The sequence below is a fragment of the Taeniopygia guttata genome, chromosome 1, assembly GCF_048771995.1.
Source record: "Taeniopygia guttata chromosome 1, bTaeGut7.mat, whole genome shotgun sequence".
Lineage (NCBI taxonomy): Eukaryota > Metazoa > Chordata > Aves > Passeriformes > Estrildidae > Taeniopygia > Taeniopygia guttata.
Genome location: NC_133024.1, coordinates 8972041 through 8987634, shown reverse-complemented (window position 1 = coordinate 8987634; position 15594 = coordinate 8972041). Strand labels below are relative to the sequence as shown.

Genomic DNA, 15594 nt, shown 5'->3' with positions numbered 1-15594 from the left:
CTGACTTATGAAAGGTTTATTTCACAAATAGGCTTTAGGGAGCACTTTAAAGTATACAAAAGTGACTTACCAAAGAGAATAACAAGCTTAATCTACACTCACAAAAGAAGCAAGCAAACAAAACCAGGTTCTGAGCCACCTCAGAACTTCCAGAAAATTGATGTCCCCAAAAGAAAAGCCATTTGAATCAGCTAGAGGAGAAGACAAGGAGTATCAGGCATGGTGGTGTTCACTGCTAGCCACCATTTAGCTATTCTTGTAACTTAACTTAATGTTAGTGAGGGTCCTTGAGTCATCTTCAGCTGTGGCTTCCTTACCAAAGCCTCAAAATCCTTACCTAATTAGCAATTTAATTTTAGTTTCATCAGGGATTCTGAGGTAACTGAAGTTAAGTTTGCTCTTTCTCCTGCATGAAAATGAGCACACACAGAGTGCACTGAGCTACTGCAAGCACAGTGAAGATTAAACTTTTTGGCTACAAAGGGGAAGCTTGTCACCAAATCAACAAGCACAAGATCTAGAAAATATTTATGTTTCAAAAGTAAATCTACACAGAGGTGAAACTGCATTACTTTGTGTGAGGAGATAAACAGCACTGTAAAAATTATAAAAGTTCCCTGATGGTTTCATTGGTCAATATATCCCTGCCAGCACCAGGAGCTAATGCATTAGCACAACACAGCATGAAAACACAGCCTGTATTAGCTGGTTCATTCAGGAGGAGCACTGATCAAGCAGAGTAATATGGTGGGTTTTTTTGGTTTTTTGAGTTGTTTTTTTTTTTTCTTGTTTGTTTTTGGGTTTTTTTGCTTTGTATGATGTATGTGAAGAAATTATAGCCTTAAATACATTTAAAAAAAAAATTTAAAAAAACCAAGAAGAATGTCTTTTATACTGGACTGATAGCAAATCCACATAAGGATGGTGCGTCACAAAGTAGGTTAATAAAGCAGCAGACAGGCAATGCAATCTATTCCTTCAGTATGCAAAAAGTGCATCATTTTGGCAATTCTAAAGTAGGCAAGCAGGAAGTCATCCTTTCACTAGAGAGTTTGTTACCAACAACTTCACTTAGCTTAATTATATTTTGACTCTTAATCACATTTCATGAAGCAGGTAGCACTCTTCTTTTTCTATTGAGAAGTCATATGCCATTTACAAAGAATAAGTCTAGGAAATGCACAGTTTTCCCTGCAATTTCAATGACCACGTTGCCCTTTATACTACATTCAGGACAGTAATCCAAAATCTTTAATTTCTCTCTCTAGCTGTAGCTCTGCTGGACCTAGCAGCTATGTCATAAGCAAACCCATGAAATCTGCTGCGGTGAATTGCAATGTTCTTCTGCAGTTATCTGTAATGATATTAAAAAATGTTGTGGTACTCTAAAATATCTTTTAGTGCAAATAAATTAACTTCATTATCGTTCTGCCTCATATATACTAGCAAGTACTAGCAATCCAGCTTCACAAAACAGTCCAGAACTTTGTGGGAGAAAAAATTTGAGAAGCTTTTTGGTATAGTTAGGTATACATGCCTTTAAAATTAATGGAAAGTATTATATCATTCCCTACAGAGCTATGAAAATTCTAGTCAGGTATTAAAAATAAAAAATAGGACAAGTGTTACCATAGTGAAGAATAACAGCATCAGATTTTTCACATTTTTTAAAACTTGCTTTAAGACTGCATGGTCAAAGTCATCACAGATGAGGACATCAAATTTTTCACATTACTATGCAAGAAATAGCAAAAATCACTGTAGGAACTGTTTCTTGACTAAAGGTCCCTGTGACAGTAGAAAAAGTAAAATTCTACAGACATGGAAGCATCAAGAAAATTAGTGTTCTTAAGTTCACTAGTATTTGTGTCTTTTATTTCTGAGTCCGTATTTTTCTTCATATTTCCAGGAAAAGTAAACACTGAAAATTTAGTTGTGGCTCTTGGCTTTTCATCAGTTTAAAAAACAAAGCCATTCAAAAGGCACCAGCATTTTACTACAATAGATTTGCATAAATCTCAATCCCTACCCGCTCACAAATCTTAAAATTCAAAGTAAGTTTTCACAAGGTTCTGGAACGGGGTTTGAACAGGGGAAAGATGAGTGCCTTTGTAGCACTGTTCCTTTTTGTCTGTCAGTCCTTGTATATCTCATGTCTGCAGTCTGGGGAGCATGGGGGTGTCCAGCTATCTCTTTACCTTGCAAGAGGGGTGCTGAATGCAGAGGGAGATGGGCTGAGCTGGTGGACTAATGGGGAGAACACAAAAATTACCTAGAATGTTATAAAAGGCAACAGGAAACCTGCTGAGGGCCTTGTAAATGAAGATATGACAAGATGAAAGAGAAGCACCTGGGGACAGTTTCATATCTTAGGAAACAAATCCTGCTTTTGTGTCTTAGCCACAGCTTGTCACCTGAACATGCATATCATGGTCTTGGTTGGTTTTGTTTACTGCCTTTCAGCTGCTCTTTATCTCTTCCCCAGGCAAAGACTTTGGGCTTCAGCTTGGCTACAGCTGAGCAGGACTCTCTAACACCCATAGAAAATAGATTTATACTTGGTGAGGATCTGGCTTCCTACCTTGTCACTGAAATAGGAACAAGAGCCACAGCTTTTAAAAGGATCACTTATTACTGACAGTGAAGCAGTCAGAGTGACCAGAGCAGCTGAAAATTGGTGTCTCAGAAAAGCAATTTGGGGATTTCCAGGCATTCTTTTTAGTGCTATATTTGTGCCAAATGAGGATTCAAAATGCAATTGTGAAAGCTCTTCTAAGGCATGTTCAGGTGTCTCGCAACAGAAAGACATTAGCTGAAGAAAGGAAAAACTGCAGAAAACAGTCAAATTGCTTAAGAAAATTGAGCAGTCAGAAAGTCCATTAGAGCCTACAGCATTCTGGTGTGCAGCAGAAACTGCTGGCTGAAATGGAGCAGAAATATTCCCACAGCAATTCTCTGGGCAGTGCAAATACAAACTTTCAGCTTTGGAGCACATTTTGCTAGAGAAGAACACTCTGCCCTGTTTGTTCATTACCAGCTGTCCGTGCCCTTCCTCCCCACTCCTCTCCAGGGAGCTGTGGTCTGTCCCGGGCATCACAGACACCCCACACCTGCATAAACCTCCAGGCAACATGCAGCAGGTTTTTGAGGACCAAAAAGGAGTAGCAGGGAGGTGCAGAGAGCAGGGTAAGAGCAACCACAGTGAGGAGGCAAAGCCGTGACGGGGCAACCAGTAACCAAACCTATTATGCATAATGTGTCAGGAAAAGTTGGAGTAAGGAAATGTACAAAACCAGGGTTAACAATCAGAGTGTTTCTTCATCAAAAAAAATGAGTGCCAAACTAGCCATTCTCCTAGGGGCCAAAGGGAGATACTGACAAATGGCTTGTCTGATTAGGGAGCAGCCAGACCAGGAAAGGAAAAAGCCACAAGGTCACTGAAATGGAAGAGAACCATGGCAAGTAACAGCAGGGCAAAAATAATTGTGATAAGACCACAACACCTTCCTGAGAGGAATATGGAGAGAATGAACACAGGAATTGGCATAAAGTCATTTGCAGCTTCCCCAAACTTATTGTTCATTCCACCACAATGCAATACATTCATATCAGATAGAAATCTTTTGAAGCTTTCTAATCTCCTCTTAGCTTAAAAATGGGAGAGAAAATGTATCTTCCTCTGCAGTACCTTTAGATTTTTTTCTTTCTCCTCATCAAATCCCAGGTCTTTTGAGTCGTGGGAAATGTCCCTCATACTTCATTTTCACTGAATGCCAAATGCAGGTAGCACCAGATAAATATTCTCATGGTATCAATGACTAAATCCTTCTTCTGTAAAACTTAACCATGCTGATAAAATGTGTGAAGAAGAGAAAGCCACTTCCAGTAACCCTCTGCTGGTTTGTCTCCAACAGAGGATGTTGTCTCCTCTACTTTTCCTGTAAAGGAGGCCTGTGTGATTCTACAAATGCATCTTCCAGATTTCACAGATTTTGGGAGAGTGGATGGGTCAGTCAGTGGTGCAGCATGTTAAAGTATTGAGGGAGAGGAGAAAGGGACTCATCTGCTTTTCTTCTCTTTGTCTCAGACTCCAGGATAGTCTGGGAACCCTTTTGTGAAGAGGACTTCAGCTGTGACCTCACTGTGCCCCACTGTGCCTTTCAGGTCCATTCAAGCCTAGCAAGCTCCTGTAGTTTACAACCTTCTGACTGTAGATTTTTCCTGCCTTATGAGGTTGCAAAAGTCTTATGCAATTGCACAGATTGATAAAAAGCAACAGAAGGCTGAAAGAGCTTCTATAATTCGTATGGACATGGCACTTCTAAGTATACTACTTTGTTAGGGTAGAGAGTATCTTAACATACAAATGACAGAAGGGCAGCATTTAGTAAACATACAAAAAAAAAAAAAAAAAAAGAGAAAAAACTAGTCTGAGACAGACAGCTTAACTGTTTTCTGCAGGGCTAAGCCTGAGGAATAAAAAGTAGTATAAAAACCCAATAACCTTTCCCATTGGGGTCAAGTGGCTGTTAAAGTGGTGTCTGGACAATCTTCTATCCTCTGCCTGCTTTTCAGCTGATTCATAACATCACAAACATCAGCCCAGATGTCCTCAATATACTTTGTGATAATAGAAAAATATGCAGCATAGTAGTTACTTTATCCAAGCATGCAAGAATATTTTTTCTTTATTTTTCCCCCCAAGTACTCTGTATTTTTTTAAATATACTCTTCCACTTTCTAAGGAAGAAATATTTATAAATTACATGTCTCTGGAAAGAATACCAGTAACAATAATTCCACAAGGTAAGTTTGACACACCAAAAAAAGCAATGCTTTATCTTGCCCCTAGCAAAATTTTGGCCAACCACTAATTATATTTTAAAAAGCTGAATGATAAAACATATATATATATAAAAATTTACCCATGGTAAAGTTAACCCTGCACAAAGAATCTAATGGTGGCACCATGGCAGCATGGATGAAATGTGGGTGGTCTGCAATATCCCAGTGCCAGAGGCTGTCCAGCTAATGCAGGTGGTTACTGAGGGTTTAACTGCAAGGGGCTGAAGGAAGAGTGGCCACTGGAGGAGCCTGTTGAAGCTGAAGATGGATATGGTTTTGGGAGTCTGTTCTCACAGTCCTTGCCTAGATAACCTGTGTCAGCCTTTTTACTGGTTTAGGTGACAAAAACTGACAATATGAAGCACCATAAGGGAGGCTGTGTAAAGTAATGAGGCAGAAGAAAGGAAGAAGGAGTCAAGGGAAGAAAGGTCAAGGGAAGAAATTGGAGGAAGGGAATTAGGATAACTCATATTTTGTCTCTCTAAACAGCAATCCATCATGGAGAGATCCATATCTTTCCTTGTGATTACAGGAGGCACTGCTTATTTCACTATCTGCCATTCAAGCTTTAATAAAGGCCAGGCCTGATCAGCTTTGCATGCCTTACTGAGCTATGTCTGGATAATATTTGTCTGATCTAGATATTTGTCTGTCCCCCAAGCCAGATCAGCAGCAGTTTGCTGGAATAGCAGAGTCTTGGATTTTTGTCTTGCTTCTACCAGTTTAGTCTCAATTTGGGACAAAACAAGCATTTTGATAGTTCATCTCCAGCTATCTCCTCCACAACTTGCAGCAGCAGAGACAATGGAGGAGTTACCAAGTGAAAAAAAATTAAACCATACCTTCTTTCTCACAGAATAGGAAAGAGTATTATGGAATATATTTGTTTTACTCTAATAAGTAAATCAACATCAGAAAGAACATCTGCACCACCCCCTCTGTCTGATCCTCTCACAGCAAAACCACCAGTGCCCGCTTTTTGATCCTTAAACAGCGAACCTGAAAATCCAACCTTTGTAATCTTCAGTTGAGCCAGTTGGTAGAATGCAGATGCAAAGAATGAGATGTCTTGCTATTGGCTGCAATCTAAATCTAAAGACACTAAGCCCACAGAGGTACATTAAAGTCAGAGAGCCCATCAGGAAGGCAGATGGCAAAATAAACCATTCAGGGAAAAAAAAAGCACTAAACCCCTCGCTGGCACTAAATAGTAACATGGGTAGGACAAATCTCATCAGGGAAGGGAACATTAACAGCCTGTTTGTGACAAAATTAAATAAAATTATTTGAATTGACACTTATATTTTTATAAATCCGACCAACACCTCTATTACTGTTTTTACCTGGGACTTCAGCTTTTGCTTGGGACACTCTCAGCTGCTTGCATAAAGGAGCCAGGCATATGATGGAGGACAGCATCCCTGACACAATTCACTTCCTGCAGAGTCTTCTATTTCCTGGCATGCAGGGGGACTCCCCTGACAGACCACAGCCTTTGTTCATGGCTCCCAGCCCATTTCTGCCAACTCTCTGTCCTGCAGATCTGTCTGCAGGTGCTCTCCCTGGGAGTGTGCAGAGCTGAGGCTGTCCAGGGTTTCAATGCTGCACCTCCCTCAGCTTTTTTTAGGGGTAGTTTCCTTTCTTTCTTTTTCTAATTATCCATCAGTCAAAATTTCAGATTCTGTTTTCTATGTCAAACCTCAGGAAAATCTACAGCAAATCCCACATTTTAGGTCCTGCCTGGTATGTCAGCTACTATGGCATTAAAAAGGAACTGAATTACCTCCTCCACGAATTCAGAAATATGACTGCTGCACAGACCCCCATCTATTACCTTTCTAATGCTATATGGGCACCCTGAGATCATGCTGCTCTCAGCAGGACACTGATCTAAGGCTGTGGCTGCTCAGGTCCACATTTCAACACTCAGCTGGCTCAGGTTTCAGCAGGTGTCTCACCTCCTGTGGTTCAGGTGTACTTTCCTGGAAGCTGGTCTTATTCCATAGTGAGAGACAGCTCTGTCACCGGAGCACTGGAGAGGGAACAGGCAGGAAGGGAAAAGTGGCTACTTTTTACTGCTTCCCTGATGTATTTCACTCTACCAGTCACCCTCCATGTGCTCACCATTATGTGGAGTGCCAGAAGACCTGCTGTGCCTTGTTGCAGTCTCTATATTTTGTATATCTCACCAAAAGGAGTTTCTCTTGGTTTTATTCTTCTAGTTTTGAATATCCCTTTTTAAAAAAGCCTGCAATTAACACACAAAAACCTTCTGCAGAGATCTATCCAGGAAGATAATTTCAGAACAAGATTAAACTCTGCTTCTTTGTTTCTGTCCCTAGAATCTTCTTGCTGCCACATGGGTAATTGCAAAAATAGGCTCCCCCAGCTAAGCTGGCCAAGAAGACAGAAGCACAGATACGTCTGCAACCTCTGACATTTACCTAAATAACTCTAGTGTCCTTTACTAGTATTGCAGTGACCTCTAGGATCCTGCTCCAAGTCCATTGGCTCTTACTGACTTAGTCCAGACTTCCAGAAAGTTTTCTGAGCCTGAACAGATGAGTGTAGTACAGATGAAAAAAACCCAAAAAACATGAGTGTGCTGATGAGAAACAGAATAGCCTAGAGCCTTCCATCTCGAAGCTGCTGATGTCTGCATGGTTAAAAATGAACTACCTAGGGCTATATGAAGCCCTGGTGTCAGCCTGAACAATGGATTCACATCCATTTACCTGAAATCGAAATTTGGTTTATAGCATTTCATAACCACACAAACGATGACAGTATCTCTTTAATGCTGAATCAGAGCAAAAAAGTTTCCAATTTTTATGCATATCAGCACAAAAGAAACCACTTCCACTTACCCAGGAGTACTGTAGATCCATATCTGTTAGGGAATACATAAGATGTGGCTGATGAGAAGAGCAAGTACAGTTTTCCCATTCTTCTATTTTTGAAATTAAAAAGTCACAAGGACAGAGCTGGTTGTCAGGAAACGGCTTCCAGTCACTCCACAAGTGAAATTCTGTTTCAGAATGAATTGAAATAGTTCCTAAGTTATTAAGTCTGGAAGTGTATGAGCGGCCCAGAGATGCAGAAATAAAATCTGTCCTGGTCTCAGTCTCTTCTTTTTGTCTTGTGTTATCTTTCCATGTCTTCTTTTCCTGAGGCTTTGTCAGCTTCATGCAAGAAGTTAGTGCTTCTTCATCCTCCTCAGAGAGATAAGCATCTTCTAAGGTATCTTTAAAATGCAAACACTTGTTATAGTATGTTGCAATTTATAGATAAAGTAGCACACCTTTTTTTTAACATTTAATAGCTGTCTTTCACTCTATATAATGAAAAAGACAAAGACTCCATTAAAAAAAAATTAACAACAAAAAACTCCCATAAAAAAACCAAACCAAACAAAAAAAAAGCACCCCAAAAAATAAACAAAACCCACACATGCACACACACACACACAAAAAACCCCAACAAAACAAAACAAAAAACCAACCAAACAAACAAGAAAAAAAACAACAAACAAAAAAATTCAACAAAACCAAAACCAAATAATTATTATAATTAGGGAGATGGAAAGGATTTTTTACTGGGTCAGGCATCGGAGCCAAATAAATCTGGAGAGATTTATCCTCCATTTGGTATATTCTTCTTGTTCCCTCAAAGGTGTGGAAAATTTTATTAGTTCTGCCCATGAAAATTTGCAGACTGAATGTCATATTGCTGATAGTTTCAGACAGCATGAGTTGAGCTGGAAAAGTTCAGGAAGCTTTCTGGAGAATTGCTCTCCCATCCCTTGTATGTATGTTGCAGTTACAAAGTAGTTGCTAAAATCCCTATCTCCTCATGTGTTTCAGCCCAAACAGTGATTTGTCTGGAGCAGTAGTTCAACACACAGTTTAAACTCATTTTGCTAATACAGGATTAGAAATAATCATACAAACAAGTGTATTGTACAACCAATGCATGAGCTGTTAAAACAATGTTGGCAAAACACGTTCAGAGGAAGAAATGTTGCACAGTCAGATCAGAGATCTATAGGAGACTCCAGAAAACCAGCTGAGGCCAGAATCAGATTCAGAATTCCTGTGTCTTACAGCCCTGGGCACTCAGGTATAATGAGAAACCGACTTGCTTATCATACCTCAGACCTTCCTGCACTCATAGATGCTACTGACCCATGGAATAGCACTGGAAATTATCTTCTTGTTTGTGAATTTTGCCTTTCTGACCCAAAATGTGATACAAAACTAGAAAACCCAAGGTGTCCCCAGCATGGGGGCCCTGCTGTTATACAATTTTATTTATCTAGAATCCCCACTTGCGAGATATACTGTTACAAAACTCCAGCTAGGGTGACAGGAAACAGGTTTTCACACTATGAGGAAGTCAGCGCTGGAGTGGTATCGCAGTAACATCTCAGTTGGGGGTTGAAAATCGTGGGTGGTGAATGACAGACCAGGACAGGATTGTTTACAGTTATGTTCAATCCAGTGTCATTTGCCAAATGTTGGAAAGGATGCTGATGTGATGCTGTACTTACTGAGGGGAACCAGAACGTGCTTGACATCTTCCAAGCTTTGTGTACTTGTTTTCTTTGTTCGGACCAGTTTCTGCAATCTTTTTAATGTTCCCCTGGACTCAGCTTTATTGTCTGGTTCTGTACCCTGCCAAAAAAACCAACAAAACAATAAACAAAAAACAACAAAAAACCTCAAAACAAAACAAAAAAGACATTAAAATCACTCAAACCTAAAAATAAAATCTAAGGGCAACATGGTGTTTATCTTGAGAATGAAAAAGTGTTGGATTCAAAGACCTGATCATTGACAAAATACTTTGAAAGTTAGGCTTTTCCTTGCTTTGGACTAACAGGTAAAAAAAGGGGAAAAGGCAACTCACAAGAAACATCAAGCCAGTGTTCATATTGCTGTTTGCATATTACTTTTCTTGAGTACCTAAGCATTACTGTATACAAGCGGGACCTAGTGAAATAAACCTATACCCACAGCCCAAAAAATGTGAAAATGCTTTATTCTTTCAGGCACTGTTCTGCTAAAATACTCTTAGTTATGTAAATTATTATTGCTGTTGTTGTTGTTATTGTTGTTGTTATTGGTGATGTTATTATATTATTAATGTTGTTGTTGTTGTGGTGGTGGTGGTGGTGGTGGTGGTGGTGGTGGTGGTGGTGGTGGTGATGGTGATGTTATTATACTATTAATGTTGTTGTTGTTGTTGTTATGTGTCTAGATACACCTTTCAGGGCTACCTTCATGGGTGATATAAATCACACTAGTGCTGATGGAGCCTATGCTGAGTTCTTCCCTTAAAGATATGACCCTAGGTGTCCTCCTTCTTTAATCACAGTAATGCAGAAGTTCCCACAGCACTTGGGTTTAGACTCCCTCCTTCTCAGCAGCAAGCTCTATTTTGTGAAATCTGAAGTGTTCTGGAAACTGGGAATCAACCCCAGGAGCAGAGCAGGAAGCCAGAGAGTTGACACCTTTTCATGTCTCCAGTGTCTCTTGTAAGTCGTGGCTTCATTAGTGTCTTGGTTTCTCAGTGCATTTTACAGCTATCCCTGAAAGCTGCATTTCAGCCTCAAAGTGCCACAAACTGAGCTTGTTACAGATGAAATTACAACAAAAGATGCTTTCCAGAAATTCAGCTGATGACCTCCAGCTTCTGGTTGGTGTCCAACAGAGAGGATGTGAGCACAGGTAGACCCCACCATAGGACACAGTGTGGACATCAGCACCAATTGCTCTGCTGTGTTTTTCTGTCCTTCACCTGCGTGTAGATTTCTTTCCTCTTCCAAATTCAAGATAGCAGGAGTGCATTTTTACCTTAGCTAACGAGAAAACTGAGGTGCAGTTTTTCAGTCTCTCATTGTGAGATGTCTTTGCAAAATAAATCACAGTGGTTTAAAATGCTAATATTGCTCTCATGTTAGATCTCTTGTAGCAATAATAATTTGTTCACTTATAAGTAACGACACAAAAGCAACCTGATGACTTTGATTTATGATCTGGGATTTCCATCATGGAGACATCAAGATAAATGGAAGATAATCTATTCAGATAATTTCATTAATGGCAAACTCTAATCCTCTTTTCCTTAAAAGCACTCATTTCATAGAGTCTATTGTTAAGGAAAAGTCATAAGTGCTTAAATAATAAATGCAATAACTCTCTTTCGCAGAGAAAAAAGCTCATGCAGTATCAGCTGGTGGTGAGACAGCTTTTAAATTTACAGTATTTTATTTTGGCTTACCTAAGCATTCAAATGTGGATTTTTATCTGCCTATCCAAACATTCTTTGGTGTAGAAACCAGACAATCAGGTGAACTGTGCTTTCCCCCAATCTATAAGCAAAGCTATCTATAAGGAAAGAATTCCCGCATAAACGAGAACCAAGAATATTATTGATTTCCCTGCTTAATGGGTTTTAGTGATGAAAAAATCATGTCACCTCACAAATCAAAATGAATTGCATAAAAAAAATAAATCTCATGCTGCCTTTTAGTTGCAAATAATTTGCATGAAGTGTGCAGGAATACTCAAGCACAAAAAAATACACATTTTAAAAATTCATTCTAAAATGCATTACAGAAGAAAGACCTAAATTGTGTCTGATAAACTGTTTCCATTTAATACAAAGGTATTTTAAGTACCTTAGAAATTTGCACAGTGAGATGTTATGAGGATTAACCTGGTGACAGCAATACAGCAATTTGGAAGCTAAGTGTAAAACACTGCTGGTCAGATTCCTGCAATCTCAGTCCTGTTGAGCACTCTCTTTCCTGGGTGTAACTGCATTAATTTCAATAAAACTACTTGCACAGCATGTCACCTCTCAGCATAAAGAATTTAGTCCTGGCACAGTCTAATCTCTGTGATTTTTCTTCAACTGCCTTGCTTTCCCAAAGAAATGCAATGATTTAATCATGACTACCAATGCACTTAAATTCAGAGTACATTGTAATAGTGTGAAGACAAATACCGGTGTGTGCTTACTGTGTCCACAGTGCTAATTGTTATGGCACCTTAAAAATGTTTGAGAAGCTTCAGTAATAACATGGCTGCACATAATTAATATTAAAATAGTATGTGATGATAGACAACTTCTTTCTCTGTTTAAAAGAGTTCTGTATGACACACTAAACTTGGATAAATTTTCTGTAATAAATGTCAATAAAGCCATGGTCAGCCAGTTTATATATAAGCACTGTGCAGACTTTCACATGCTCCTACACACATATCTCTGACCTTTAAACATTCCTATGGTGTTGGTCTGGTACTCCAACCAGCTTAAAATGAGTGCAAAGCAGACTAAGCAGCCTAGGATAATAGGCAGATTCTGTCCTGGAAATCACAGCAATAATGCAATATTTTATAAATGATAAAGAAATACAATGATTAATAGCAGAGCAATAACAAAGTATTCTACAGAAGACAAAGAGATATCATGATTAATAACATGGATATGGATAAAGATCTTTCAGCGTTTGGAGAAGGAACATATAGCACAGGAAAAATCAACCTGCTATTCCCAGCTCCTGGAGAAAAAAAAAGAAACTATTTTCATGGTAACTCACCATTTCACTGTTACCAGGCTCCCCTGGATTATGAACTCGTTGTGGGATCCATTGCTCATAGTTTATCACCTAGATAGTTAGAAAAGTAATATTTAAAACAAATTACAACTTACATAAGATGAATAAGCATAACTATCATCATGTAATTAAATCTAGACAAGAGCTCACAGTCTTTCAGGCTGGCACTGTGTGGATATGAAAGTAAAAGACTGACATACACCAACTGCCACCCATTGAAATTGTTCTGGAATTGAGCTGTCTTGATTTCCTCATTTATGTGGGACTCAGTAATGTCTTAGAGACATCACAGTGAAAGCAGTACCAGAGCAGAGCCATGCATTAGTGTGGGATCCTTGGATCTCATCCTGGATCTTGGCTTTCCTTGCTCAACGAACAGGAAAGGCAGGGAAGACTTCCCTCAGCAGGAAACCCCCTCAGCAGCTGAGGAGCATCACTGATGCAGTTCTAAAAAGGGTCTTGCTTAATTCACCTCATTTTTCCTGGACTGTTGAGCACCAAGGGTGTGAGTTTAACTGGATTGGCAATGTGGAGAAAATGGGATGATCCTCAAAACTAAGACAAGACTATTTACACTTTGATCATCTGCCCATAAGCCATTTGTTGGTCACAGTGTCCTCAGGAGAGGAACACCAGGGGAATACACCTTCCTTGGGGCACTGCTGCAGCCCCTAAGGGGCGAGCCTGGCAGTGCCTACAGCTCAGCAGGAAAGTGATGAACACTGGCCTTTCTCCTTCATGAATATGAATGACACGTTGAAGGCTGAATGCAACCTAAGAATTTACGTGAGAAATGAGGCATGAAACATTTTTGAAAATGTATTAGCCCAAAGACTGCGTTACTTGGTATTTTATGTCCTTCTCAATATGCTACAAAGGCTTCAAGCCATCAGGGGAGCCCTACTAGACATGAGTAAATAAGAACAAAGGTACAAAAAATAAATGTAGAAAATAAAGGCACTTTTTATGGTAAGGTACAATTATTGCAGCGGTGCTCATGCTATACCCCTCAACTTGTACTTCTGTTTTAAGCCCCATTTTCCAGCACTTACAGAATGAATGGAAAGAATGAATGTCAAGTTAGGAAATGGAGAAGGATTAAAGCTTTTTGTGAAGCACTCAGGGAAACTTATTTGCTTTCTCTATTTTTTTTTCCTTCAACTAGAGGAAAAAAAAATTATAAGGTGTTCATCTGTGCTATTTACTCCTGCTTGTAAATTTGCCTTTTCCATGGCTCAGAGAACCACAAACTCCCTCAGTCTAGCTGAGGTAGGAATGCACTTTTGGGGATTGCCTAGTTTAGTTCCTTGCTCAGAATTGGTCACCAGAGCAAGTTGCATAGGTCCATCTCCTGACAGGAATGTCACCAAAGATGAATTTCTCATATCCTCTCTAGGAAGCTCATCAGTATCTCACCACCTTTTATACTAGAAGGATGCTTTCTTTATGTTAAGTGAAATTTCCTGTATCTCAGTTTGTACCTATTGCTCCATCACACTCCTGGGAGTAGCAGCCTGGAATTCCCTGGACTTTCTGGGACAGCTGAGCTGTGTTTTTCTCCCACCCAGTTTTGTGATCCTGAGGCTACAGTTGTGCAATTGCATGCAGACTTCTAATTCCTCCTGTCTGTTCCCCATGCTGTGTGCATCAGGCACTTCATAAGGACACTAATTTGTGCTGATTCTACAGAAAAAGAGCTTCCCCCACAATGTTGTTCTCTCAGCATTTCCTTGTTTGTGTGCATAATGTAGTGCAGCAAATGAAAACAGATATAACCAGGCTATTTTGGAAGCTTAAAGAGAATTATATTAATGATGATATATGATAATGAAAACATGAGGTAACAATGACTAAAATTCAAAAGAATTTCATTAAACTTGAATTTCTTATAAAGAAAGTGCAATAGGTCTTAAACTGATACCAAAGTCTGGAGGGACCAAAGTCCCTATAGTTCATCATTCATGCATCTGAAAAAAAAATCTTCTAATGCTTTGAGAAGTCAAAAAAAGAACTTTGCTTCTAAAATGGGGCAAATAGTTAATGGGGAAAAGTGTTAAGGGATTTTATGGAAGCTTATACTTAAAGCAAACACAGGTCTTATTCTCTTTTCCCCTCCATAGTCTGTCTTATCTGAAGAATGACCTCCAGGACCTTTACCAGGAGCTAGTCCAAAAGCTGTCATGGCAGGATAGGGGCAAAATCAGAGATCCCTCACAGTAAGGGAAGAACTACTGTAGGAAATCAAAGAATAATCTTTCTCCACAATACTTAGTGAATGAGAGAAAGAAATCGGAGAAAGACAACGAGAGATGCAAAAGAAAGAGAATTGTTTTCTCCTTTCGTTCCTCCTCAGATACTCTTTTGTCAGCTGGGAGAGGAGATAATCATGAGAACAAACTAAGAGTGCAGAGACAGATAAAGCCCTGAGGGAAAGCAGGAGGAACCTGGGACACGCTGACTTTCCAGGCCCAGTTTCCAATACAGTTGTCTGTTCCTTGACATGCAGATCATTTGACTATCCTTTTAACCCACATCTCGACTTCAAACTATACTGGAGCTAAGTACTGCCTAAACATTGGGTCTTTGTCTTATATCTGATGCCTTGAGGGTGATGAATATACATTTTTTTTTCTTGGTTTGAACCTAAACATCTAAAAGGACTCCTGACATTGTATAGAAACAACAGGGGAAGCTCAGCTCAAAGCTTTTTCTAAAGTTTAAATTTAAAACTTTTCTGCAAAGGAAAATTTTAATAGACTTTAGGCTTCTAAATAATTTTATTGTATTCATTCCTCATTTAGAACACACTGTATATATGTATATACAGGTGTGTTACACATTTTTGTCCCGAACTGGGTAAACTGTTATGTCCTGTGAAATCAGCAGAGCTAAGCTGGTTTTCCACAGATAGGAACTAAAGCAAAACATTATCAGAGCAAACACTGGACTGGAAGTGAAATAAAACCCAAACACCAGTCATTCCAATCCCAGAGCTACAGGTCTGTCTCCTCACTTCTGCTGTTCACCAGCTGATGGGTTGTTACCTACTTTTATGTTGTTGCCATGATTATGCAAATCCAGGGGTCAGAACTCATTAATTCCTCATGCCAGTGGGATGACTTGTA

The 15594-nt window shown here is 39.4% G+C and overlaps 1 protein-coding gene across 4 annotated transcripts in view; it reads right to left on the bottom strand.

Moving 5' to 3' along the window:
• SAMSN1 (SAM domain, SH3 domain and nuclear localization signals 1) overlaps positions 1 to 15594 on the bottom strand; it is a 143385-nt gene that overhangs the window by 43520 nt on the left and 84271 nt on the right. For all 4 annotated transcript variants that reach the window (XM_072923355.1, XM_072923360.1, XM_072923357.1 and 1 more), the window contains 3 exons: positions 12452 to 12520; positions 9395 to 9518; positions 7713 to 8089 (listed from right to left, as the gene is read on the bottom strand). In XM_072923355.1, coding sequence (XP_072779456.1) covers positions 7713 to 8089; positions 9395 to 9518; positions 12452 to 12520 — 570 coding nt within the window. The remainder of the gene's footprint in view (positions 1 to 7712; positions 8090 to 9394; positions 9519 to 12451; positions 12521 to 15594) is intronic.